We start from the raw sequence: 11,302 nt of genomic DNA on the forward strand, positions 1-11,302 counted from the left end.
TATTATATTATGCTATGTACCATTCAAACGTTTGGGGTCAGTAATACTGTGAAACACTACAATTTAAAATAACTTTAAATATATTTTAAAATGTAGTACCTGTGATGGCAAAGCTGCCTTTTCAGCATCATTACTTCAGTCTTCAGTGTCACTTGATCCTTCATAAATCATAATATGCTGTGCTCAAGTAATTTTTAGTGCATATTTAGTGCTCAAGTAACATTTCTTATTATTATCATCAATGTTGAAATGTCGTTATGCTTAATATATTTAACTGTGAGGCATTTATTTCAGGATTTTTTGATTGAGAACAGCATTTATTTGAAATAGAAATCTTTTGTCGCACTATAAATGTTTCTGCTACCTTTGATTAAATGAATGTGCCCTTGCTAAGTAAAAGTCTAAAAGTTTCTTTAAAAAAATCCCCAAACTTTTGAAATATTATATTATATTATTATTATTTGAACATTCACATATTATGAAATTGTTAAGTAGGAAAACTGAGGCCAGACAGAATTTAAGTCTGAATTAGACATATACGGTAATATGACTGAATAGATGAGAACTTAATAGGTCAAAAGGGGGCAAGTGTGAATTTTCTAAATGAGAACCAACCTCTGGCCGAAATGCCCCTGAAACTTCACACATAAATTAGCACAGGGGAAAAGACCATGACATCTCATGATGTCATGGAAGCCACTCTCTTTAAAAGAGTCTAAGCAGAGGAAGTGAGCTTCAGAGTTCAAGAGCGTGCAGTATGGAGATCAAAACCGGCTTTGTTATTCACATTCTGATGTTGATTGTAGGAGGTGAGACAAACATATTTCTTATTTGCAACGGTTTAGGCTATATCTCTGACTTAAAAAAGTGGCATTGTGGATGTATTTACCTGTTACCTGCAGGTAGTTTGCATGGGCATGTGTTATGTTTGGATAGGTTACGTTGTCCGATGTGTTAGTGCTTTCATTGTTTTATTGTACGATGGCATTTGATAGATTTCTACATGATTTTAACAGTCATTGTGCAACTCGTTTCATTTATTACTATAGATTGGGTTAAATGATATAACTTTAGTTTTTACGTGTACTCACCTTGTGGTTGTAGGAACAGGAAACTATTCTTGAATACAGTATCATCACAGCAGTGGATGTAAAGCTTTTCAATAATGGACCTAAATAATGAAAAACAGTATCCGTGAATATACAGCACAAAAAATTATAAATAAATTACATTATTAAATGAGGTAAAATCAAAGGTGAATAAAATGAATATTACATTTAATTAATCATTGCAACTGTAAAGGTTTTAGTGTAGGCTACTAACTCCCACATACAATTGCACATTAGGCATTATGGGTCATTTTACACCTAAAAAAGGACAAAAATATTCACACCCCCATGTCGCCTGATTTAGAACTTCATCTGCTTGATATGTTTACACCTCTGTGAATAAGGTTTTAACACCACTGTTTCCTGTTCCAGCACCAGTATGTCTCTTTATGTGTCACAGTGGCAAGTTTTCTCTCGCTGCAAGATTGAACCACACAAGCAAATAAAAGACCACTTACAGCAGTCACTCTAATGCAAAGTGTAGCCCCTCTCACTTTCAGCCGCAGCTTGCGAGAGCGCTGAGAATACTCACATGAGTCAGAGCAGAGCGTAGGGTGTATGCGGTCTTATCTGCCCCCTTATCAACCTACTGTTCTTCCATTAAACTAGCCCACCTCTCGACTGTATATATGTTTAACTTTGATCAATGTCTTTGGTTGGAATGTTTTGTTAAAACTTGATGATTCTCACTTACTTCTCTCCTTTCCGAACAGGAATAAGAGAATGTTCGGCAACAAAGTATATCACAGTGGCAGAAGGAGACACACTGGTATTGAAATGTCCACGAAGAAATTTAAGTGAGAATGCATTCATGGAGTGGAGAAATCCACATGGTCATGTTATGTACTTCAACAAGATCAGAGGTGAGGGCAAGAACAGTGTATGAAATATTTCAAACACTGTTACATTTCCTCTTTGTTGTATTTCAGAAACATTAAAGATTAATGTCATGTTCCCGTACAGGTCTACGAGATTCAAGGAGCAACATTTTTACTTCAAACAACTCTGAATATATGTTACTCCTGTCTAACATTACCTTCGACGATGAAGGGCTTTATAAATGTCTTCTGTATGAAGATAAAGTCATTTCAAAAAGATTCAAAGTAAAAGTTCTGGGTAAATATAAATATTTTATCACTCATCTTTTCTGAAAGCATGCATAAAATGATTTGCAGATGAATAATGGAATATAAAATTAGACTCTTTTTTGATCTGGTCACAGGAACCCCCAAAATAGATATGGCTGAGTATGAAGATAAAGTAATCCTCAAATGTTCAGTGGCAGCGAATGGCAACCCACCTGAACTCTCTTGGCGAATCAATGGGGTTGAAATTGAAGGTAAGTTACGAGAAGTGTCTCAGTCTGAGTGGGCAGACAGTTAGGGGGGTTAGTTAGTTTCCAAACGTTTGACCGGTAATGTGTGTGTGTGTGTGTGTGTGTGTGTGTGTGTATATATATATAAAAGAAATTAATACTTCTAATCAGCATGAATGCTTTAAATTGTGGCAGTAAAGACATCGATAATGGTACAAAAGATTTCTCTTTTAAATAAATGCTGTTCTTTTAAACTTTCTATTCATCTAAGAATCCAAAAAAAAAAAATCACAATTTCCACAAAAATATTAAGCAGCACAGCTGTTTTTAACGCTGATAATAAAAAGAAATAATGAGCACCAAATCAGCATATTAGACTGCAGGCTTGGTGAGCATAAGACACTTCTTTTAAAAAAACATTACAAAATATAACCCCCAGACATACTGTGAAACAGTCTAGATATATTGACAAATAAATTCCCATGCCTTCTGACATTTCACACACTGTGAAACTATACCTCGTGAAAAATAGAGGAACCACAATATTCTGAAGCAGGTCAGCTAAGGATAAATGAAACAATGGTAGGCCTACTATCAATAGTAAATTTAGGGTGTTTCTCATAGTTGAATTAAAAATCACAGATTACTGAATATGCCCTGTTTTGCCCTAACAGCTCTACCCAATACCTTGCGAGAGGGAAGATCCAACAGGTCACTGGCAGTTAGCATCTTAACAATCAAAACTCATATCAGGAAAGCAACGGTGATGTGCATGGCAAAACACAAAGATCTCCCAAAACAAGTGCTGGATTTTATCATCATTGAAAATCACTGTAAGTACCACAAATGGTACATATAACCAGTTTCAGTACATAAAACCAGTTCCGCCATATGTGCTTACACCTCACCACCACCACTGATATCCCAAGCATGTGATGTGACCAAAAATAGGAGCATTTTGCCATATATGACATTAGCCATTATTAGAAAAGGGAAATGAAATATTAGGGGATTTTGTTTGGCTGTGCTGCACAGGGAAAGTTAATCTACACTTCGGAGTATTTGGTAGTTTCCTATTTAAGTGAATGTGTGGTCCACATTAGAGTGATCAATCACATGATGTAAGGGAAGTCAGCTATTTCTTTGAACAAAACAGGCTGTGTTCCCCATCCAGAATAGACACACTAACTAATTAACAAATACTTTAAAAAGTCAGATTCTTACAAGCAAACAGTCAACAGTGAATGTTTTTTTTGTGTCTTCACATAGCTGTTACGGCCTCCACATCAAGGTATTCCAGTACTAGAGATGTGCTAAAAACTGAGACAATGACCACAGTCACTTCTGCTCCTGCCATTAGCAGTACCGGTGAGTGTTTCACTTAATTTCATGTGTTTGGACAAGTAATGCAATATGTGATATCACACCAATTACACTACATAAACTAGGATAGCGAATGACAGAATATTTTAAATACAGCTCAGAGAAAAATAAAAGCAAAACCCCCTTCTGTGCGAGGGCTTCACATAAAACCACACACTGGTAATAGAAATTGCTTCTGCTCCTTGTAACTCTCTGCCTCCGCCTACTGGTAGCTATTGCAGTATGCACACAGTCACTTCTAGGCAGTATTACTGCTTATCATACCTTTTTGATGTTTAAATTTGATACCTCACAACTGATTAACAAATACACCATCTGATCACAGCGCACATGGAATTGTCGTCAGAAAATACTGAAGTGCCCCCAACAGGAGACAGCACTACCTCAAACCACAGACAAGGTAAATTATGCAATTTTGCATGATAAAACACTTATTAACAATATTACAATTTCATGTAAAAGTTGATGTGTGTTTTTCAGTATTTCAGTCAACTTCAGTATTTGTGCTTTGTGATTAATCAATTTGCTTTGTGATCTCTTTTAGTAGAGGAACATTCTACTTCAACAGATATAAACTTGACAAGTAAGTGTTATTAAATTCATTTCATATTAACATGACATATTGAACATAATATACCATTAATGTCCTGCTTATTTTATGTTGTAAAATTAATCTCAAATCTACCTTTGCATTTCAGCACAGAACATAAACTCTTCGGAGTCCATATCACCCGAAGGATTCATGACCAAAAATGGCACCAACTCAGGTGTGAAGCTCATAAAAAAATAAAATGCTTCATTGTCAAGCCAGCAAGACAAAATTTCCACCTTGTTCTCACATAAATGATTGCTAATTGCAAGTCCAAATTAAAATCAAAGCAACATGTAATTATTGCAGTGCTAAAAAGAGACTTTTTCTTATGCCTTTGTGATGCTATCCTAATAATATGATGATAATTATATTACTTTGTGTATTTGCAGGCTTTGACATAGGGGACCAAGACAAACAATACAATCATAAGGAAAGCTCACCACTGCTGATCCTGCTGGTCACAAGCCTTATCATATGTTTACTTATTGTAGTCATCTTCTTTGTGATCAGACTGCGAAGGGCACATATAGCCTGGAAAAAAGGTATTATAAGATTATTTATATATTTTAACTTTAATTTATGCTTAACTTATATTCTAGGGTTTAGCTGTGATTCAATTCTGGATACAGTTTTTCATTTTAATCTGATTTTATAACAGAGAATGAAGAATCAGACCAGTCTGTGGAAAGCAGCAAATCAAAAGCCAGTCATGAAGAAAAGCAATCCCAGGGGAGGAGAAGACAAGGTATAACCACTTAAACTATCTAATCAAACACACAAGCTGTCTTTGCAAACTAGGCCTACTAATTTTTCATATTTCTCTTAATTTTCTTTCTAGGCTTTTGGAACTCAAATTTCACAGAATACAGAGTGGAAGAAACGCCACAGAATACAGAAAATGGTATAGCTACAGTAGATGTGATCACTGAAACACAAGACAGTTCAAGAACAGCTTGTAACAAACTTGACGGAGCTTGTGTCAAGGAGACTGAACTTTAGAGGGAAATTCAGCTGTATCTGAATCCTCATCAGAGATTGAACTAATTTTGCAGTTCTGTTATGAACAATGGTGCTCACTAAGCCTATTTTTGGAAAAAGAAAAGATGATAAATATAGGCTTTTGTATATACTGTTAGCTATTCTGTATTTACATTGTTGCTGGTTAACATTATTTTTATACTGAATGTAAAGAAGTGTTTTATTATGTGTTATTTACAGTTTAATAACTTTAACTTTTGATCATGTTCCCATGATCAAAATTGGAAAAGACTGCATGACGTTTCAACATATAGGATATATATAAAAAATTGGTCTTTTTTTATACCTGAAATGGCTGCTGCTCTCCCTGTTTCAAAAGTCAATATGAATGAAAAATTAAATGAACTGTTTTTGTATTAAATAAAACTCTATTTTATGTAACATGTGAATGCTATGCTTGGTGAATCTTCTAGCATGTGATATATGGATATAAATTGCTCAGTTTTTGATGTAACTTCCTCTTCTGTATTGTTTTAGACAAAAAAAAAACATATACTCACTAAATATTAGGATTTTTGGCACCTAGTATGTGACTTTTCTGTGTTTAGTGAATTCCATGAAAGACACTTCCTTGTTTTGGTGATTCGAATTGTTCGTTCGTATCGCCACCTACTGGGCTATTATGCAATAGTTTTTTCTCTCTCTGATTCGTTTACTTTCCTGTTCTCATTTAGTTTCCTTCATATCCCGTTTCTCGATCATATAATATTATTTAATAAACAAATATTTGACACTGCCCCAAACCCAAGATCAATCAGGGCTCAGGTTTCAGTCGGTGTTGTGTGTTCAGCTCCTCATGTGATATACAGTGGAGCAGAGTATTACCAATCCATTGTAAAAGAGTATCTAACATGTGCTTTATGCGTGTTGTTAAAAGAAAATCCGATAATTCGATCTCTATTACAAACTGGACTGGTATGTAACGAGTGATATAACTTACTTTACTAGACAAGACCTCATGTTCCAAACAAAGGTCATTTCAAGATAATTTGCCTATATATTTTTTATTGATACATTTTATTTATGTGCTTAATCTTAGCGTAATCTAGGCAACGCCTTTGTGTTTTGCTGTATCATCGTCGCATTTCTAGTGAATTTCGTTCATATATGTACAGCAGGACAAACTGTTCCGCATTGACATCGATTGCGGCAAACCTGAGGGGGATGGTATGGATTTTTTTCTAACCAGTTTTGGGTTTATCCTGGGTTCTTCCTCAATGGGCGTGGCTACACGAAGTATTACGATTTTACATTGGTGCTTAGGGGTTGAAGTCTAGTTATTTGAAATCTCATTGGCTCAGCTACCGGCAATAAATGCTGTTCTAGAACGTTCGATCATTCTCTCTTACCGAAGCAAGGCGAGGCAGTTAGTCGCCATTCCAGCTCTCCAACCGGCATCTTCACTCATCTCTGTAATTTCCAGCTTGGTAAGGTCTTTGTTCTCCCTTTCTCGATTATATTGTATTTACAATGTCACAGAAAAAAGCGCTTCTCTGCTTGCACCGCGTTACCACTGGTTTGTTATAAAATGTGATTTTTAGAGAGCTAAATGTAGTTTTTATTTTGTTTTATATCGATGATGTTTCCATGTATGCTGAACCGTTAATAATGTTTCCGTTAGTGTTGTTTATTTGTATTTAGTGCCGTTGAGTTGCATATTGCATATCACGAGTAGTTTCTCTTAACGTTACCTAATCTGCTTTTTAGTATTCACTCTAGTTCGTTTTCGAAGAAAATTTAAAGTCTGATAGATTAAGCTACTCATTTTAATTGCTACAGGCAAATACTCGAGAGAACAATACGTTAAATTTAAATTGCAGCTGGCACCTCGTGTAATCTTACCACGCGCCTCAACCGACCTTAATCTTTGATTAGATTTACATGGTCACACAATACCGGTTTATCTTTATTTAAATGTTCGTGCTTTCATTTAGCACCGTAACCGAAAAGGTTTGAAACTGCATTTTGAATCGATTTAGTGTTTGACTATAGAATATTCTAGAAGCTCAAACCACGTGGTCTGACGCATATCCGCATGTGCTCCCGGCCTGGGCTTGGCATTATGTGGTTTCACAGCAGTAGTGTTGGCTAATCAAAGAGGTCTGGATCACTTTCTCTTTTTGTACTTGAAAGCACCTGACTCAACTCGCCACTTTTTTTTTTTTTTCAGACACAATGTCCAAGGGACCAGCTGTTGGTATTGATCTCGGGACCACCTACTCCTGTGTAGGTGTCTTCCAACATGGAAAAGTTGAAATCATCGCTAATGACCAAGGAAACAGAACCACTCCAAGCTATGTAGCATTCACAGATTCAGAGAGATTGATTGGAGATGCTGCGAAAAACCAGGTCGCTATGAACCCCACCAACACGGTCTTTGGTAAGTAGTCACTTTATAAAAATTAATTTAAAAAAATGATTCGCTGTGATGAAGTTGATTCCTTGCCATTCGTAGTTTCCACCAGAGGTTGAAAAACCAAAGATGGGCCAAGCACCTTCCTTGGATGTCTGAGCGAAATCCTTGCAAAGATGTTGTATGGGATTTAATTAGTCAAAACTCTATGTCCTAAACCTGTACCTATATCTTGTTCTCCTACAGATGCCAAGCGTCTGATTGGCCGCAGGTTCGATGATGGTGTTGTTCAGTCTGACATGAAGCACTGGCCTTTTAATGTCATCAATGACAATACCCGTCCCAAGGTCCAGGTTGAATACAAGGGTGAGACCAAGAGCTTCTACCCTGAGGAGATTTCCTCCATGGTCCTCACCAAGATGAAGGAAATTGCTGAAGCCTACCTGGGAAAGGTGAGCAATCATTCAGTTGTCAAGTAGCTCTATTGAACTCCCCTTTGACTTGATGTGTTTCGCTATGATGAAGTTGATTCCTTGCCATTCGTAGTTTCCACCAGAGGTTGAAAAACCGAAGATGGCCCAAGCACCTTCCTTGGATGTCTGAGCGACATGCACAATGCTGTAGTTAATATTGCCTTTTGTTTCAAGTGGCAACTAGCATCTTAACTTGCACTCTCCTTGCAGACTGTATCCAACGCTGTGGTCACCGTGCCTGCTTATTTCAACGACTCTCAGCGACAGGCCACCAAGGATGCTGGAACCATCTCTGGCTTGAATGTTCTGCGTATCATCAATGAACCAACTGCTGCTGCTATTGCTTACGGTTTGGACAAAAAGGTTAGTTAAACTTTGTCAAAGTAGCTTTATTAACTGGTGACCTCATTCAGTTCTTTTTAGCTTAAGTTCGCTATGATGAAGTTGATTCCTTGCCATTCGTAGTTTCCACCAGAGGTTGAAAAACCAAAGATGGCCCAAGAACCTTCCTTGGATGTCTGAGCGACGTTTTATTCTAAGTGTTGTACAGCTTATTGATGGGTGTGCAGATACTTAGTATTTTATTCCTCTTTCCAGGTTGGTGCTGAGAGGAATGTCCTCATCTTCGATCTTGGTGGTGGCACCTTCGATGTGTCCATCCTCACCATTGAGGATGGCATATTCGAGGTAAAATCTACTGCTGGAGACACTCACTTGGGTGGAGAAGACTTTGACAACCGCATGGTGAACCACTTCATCACAGAGTTCAAGCGCAAGCACAAAAAGGACATCAGCGACAACAAGAGAGCCGTTCGCCGTCTCCGCACCGCCTGCGAGAGGGCCAAGCGTACCCTCTCCTCCAGCACTCAGGCCAGTATTGAAATCGACTCCCTCTATGAGGGCATCGATTTCTATACCTCAATCACCAGGGCCCGTTTTGAGGAGCTCAATGCTGACCTCTTCCGTGGCACACTGGACCCAGTTGAGAAGTCCCTTCGTGACGCCAAGATGGACAAGGCTCAGATCCATGACATTGTCCTGGTTGGTGGCTCCACTCGCATTCCCAAAATCCAGAAGCTGCTCCAAGACTACTTCAATGGCAAAGAGCTCAACAAGAGCATCAACCCCGATGAGGCTGTCGCCTACGGAGCAGGTGAGCTATTTCGATTTTTATTCTTGCTGTTTATTATGGTTCATTCGCTATGATGAAGTTGATTCCTTGCCATTCGTAGTTTCCACCAGAGGTTGAAAAACCAAAGATGGCCCAAGCACCTTCCTTGGATGTCTGAGCGACTTGTCACTTCTACCTGACCTTCTCAAGTTGCCCAAGGTTCTTATTTTTCACTCTTCTGTTCCAGCTGTCCAGGCTGCCATTCTCTCTGGTGACAAGTCTGAGAACGTTCAGGACTTGCTGCTGCTCGATGTCACTCCTCTGTCCCTTGGAATTGAGACAGCTGGCGGAGTCATGACCGTCCTCATCAAGCGTAACACCACCATCCCAACCAAACAGACTCAGACTTTCACCACCTACTCCGATAACCAGCCTGGTGTGCTTATTCAGGTGGGTACCAAGTAATTCTATTATGAGTTTAGTCTTGTCAAGTCCCTTGGATCTCTTTTTAACATTGCTGTCTTGTTTTAACTTCCCCTCTGCTCAGGTCTATGAGGGTGAGCGTGCAATGACCAAGGATAACAACTTACTGGGCAAGTTTGAGCTTACTGGAATTCCTCCTGCACCTCGTGGTGTTCCCCAGATTGAGGTCACCTTTGACATTGATGCCAACGGCATCATGAATGTTTCAGCTGTTGATAAGAGCACTGGCAAGGAGAACAAAATCACCATCACCAATGATAAAGGTAAATCTTTCTCCAAAGTACTAAGATATTTAATGAGTATTTGCCATCACTTCAGAGGTTAACTGAATGTATTTCAGGTCGTCTCAGCAAGGAGGACATTGAGCGCATGGTGCAGGAGGCTGAAAAGTATAAGGCTGAAGATGATGTGCAGCGTGACAAGGTGTCTACCAAGAATGGTCTGGAGTCCTATGCCTTCAACATGAAGTCCACTGTTGAGGATGAGAAACTAAAGGGCAAGATCAGTGATGAGGACAAGCAGAAGATCCTTGACAAGTGCAATGAAGTCATCGGCTGGCTTGACAAGAACCAGGTACGTTTTCCATCAGTTGAGACATGTTCAATCATGTGGCTTTGATTACTCTTCTTAACTTGCATTGGCATACCCAAAATGACTTTGCAACTGTTTGAAAACTTTCAGACTGCTGAGAGGGAGGAGTTTGAGCACCAGCAGAAGGAGCTGGAGAAAGTATGTAACCCCATCATCACCAAGCTGTACCAGAGTGCTGGAGGCATGCCCGGTGGAATGCCTGAGGGTATGCCCGGTGGCTTCCCTGGAGCCGGCGCTGCTCCAGGAGGTGGATCCTCCGGCCCAACCATTGAGGAGGTCGACTAAGCCATTCCAAAGCTACTATTGCTACCTCCATAGCAATGTTTACTGTTGCCCTCTGTAGTTGGATGACTCTAAAATGTTACTTTTGTGGCTTTTAGATTACTTCAACTTTCAGAGTGATTGTTATAATTAATAAAAAATGGGGGATTAAGGGATTACATTTCCAGATCACAGGGAACAGATTTTCTACCTAGATTGCACAACCTATTTATCGACTTGGGAAATGTGAATTTCATAAGCCTTTTCCAACTGCCTCAATGCTTCGAAGGAAATGAATAAAATGGTGACTTATTCCCAATGCTGCCTCTGTATTTTTATTAAATCTTGTGGATATAACATCTGTTTGTGTAGTAAGGTTTTTACCTGAAATGCTGAAGTTTAAAATTTGGATAGACCTTACATTCTTTAAACCCTAAATATAAGGGGTTAAGTGTTGTGATAAGGGCAACATGGGCTTAAAAGGCTTTGACAAAATCTGGCCTTTAGCTGTATGTTACCTGGTGAACTCAGTCTGCCGTAATCATTAGTGGGGAAATAATAAATTCGAATTTGATGGAGTATAGATTTTTCAG

At 38.6% G+C, this 11,302-nt stretch overlaps 2 protein-coding genes and 4 non-coding genes across 10 annotated transcripts; all 6 read left to right on the forward strand.

Annotated features, from left to right (window-relative positions):
* The first annotated feature begins 703 nt into the window (after window positions 1-703).
* LOC130075540 (cytotoxic and regulatory T-cell molecule) lies at window positions 704-5,699 on the forward strand. 5 transcript variants are annotated; one of them, XM_056240156.1, is made up of 12 exons: window positions 704-809; window positions 1,823-1,972; window positions 2,073-2,225; window positions 2,332-2,448; window positions 3,099-3,257; window positions 3,694-3,792; window positions 4,133-4,207; window positions 4,352-4,390; window positions 4,509-4,574; window positions 4,789-4,941; window positions 5,058-5,144; window positions 5,238-5,699. In XM_056240156.1, the coding sequence occupies exons 1-12, from the start codon at window positions 758-760 to the stop codon at window positions 5,396-5,398; spliced, it is 1,311 nt and encodes a 436-aa protein (XP_056096131.1). In that variant the 5' UTR covers window positions 704-757; the 3' UTR covers window positions 5,399-5,699. The 5 variants fall into 5 exon arrangements, with proteins under 5 accessions (XP_056096131.1, XP_056096132.1, XP_056096129.1 ...); XM_056240157.1 differs by having other exon boundaries at window positions 4,355-4,390; XM_056240154.1 differs by having other exon boundaries at window positions 4,506-4,574; window positions 5,238-5,698.
* Window positions 5,700-6,706: 1,007 nt separating this feature from the next.
* Window positions 6,707-11,028, forward strand: hspa8 (heat shock protein 8). The gene is made up of 9 exons (XM_056240153.1): window positions 6,707-6,864; window positions 7,608-7,817; window positions 8,037-8,242; window positions 8,474-8,626; window positions 8,861-9,416; window positions 9,622-9,824; window positions 9,922-10,120; window positions 10,198-10,430; window positions 10,539-11,028. The coding sequence occupies exons 2-9, from the start codon at window positions 7,613-7,615 to the stop codon at window positions 10,731-10,733; spliced, it is 1,950 nt and encodes a 649-aa protein (XP_056096128.1). The 5' UTR covers window positions 6,707-6,864; window positions 7,608-7,612; the 3' UTR covers window positions 10,734-11,028.
* On the forward strand, window positions 7,858-7,953 carry LOC130075582 (small nucleolar RNA SNORD14). The gene has a single exon (XR_008805543.1). It is a non-coding gene; the product is annotated as a small nucleolar RNA SNORD14 (small nucleolar RNA).
* LOC130075581 (small nucleolar RNA SNORD14) lies at window positions 8,302-8,397 on the forward strand. The gene has a single exon (XR_008805542.1). It is a non-coding gene; the product is annotated as a small nucleolar RNA SNORD14 (small nucleolar RNA).
* On the forward strand, window positions 8,694-8,789 carry LOC130075579 (small nucleolar RNA SNORD14). Its single transcript, XR_008805540.1, has one exon. It is a non-coding gene; the product is annotated as a small nucleolar RNA SNORD14 (small nucleolar RNA).
* Window positions 9,461-9,556, forward strand: LOC130075580 (small nucleolar RNA SNORD14). The gene has a single exon (XR_008805541.1). It is a non-coding gene; the product is annotated as a small nucleolar RNA SNORD14 (small nucleolar RNA).
* Window positions 11,029-11,302: the final 274 nt, after the last annotated feature.

This window comes from Rhinichthys klamathensis, unplaced genomic scaffold (assembly GCF_029890125.1).
Source record: "Rhinichthys klamathensis goyatoka isolate OS25496 unplaced genomic scaffold, OSU_Roscu_1.1 h1tg000585l_1, whole genome shotgun sequence".
In the NCBI taxonomy this organism is placed as follows: domain Eukaryota; kingdom Metazoa; phylum Chordata; class Actinopteri; order Cypriniformes; family Leuciscidae; genus Rhinichthys; species Rhinichthys klamathensis.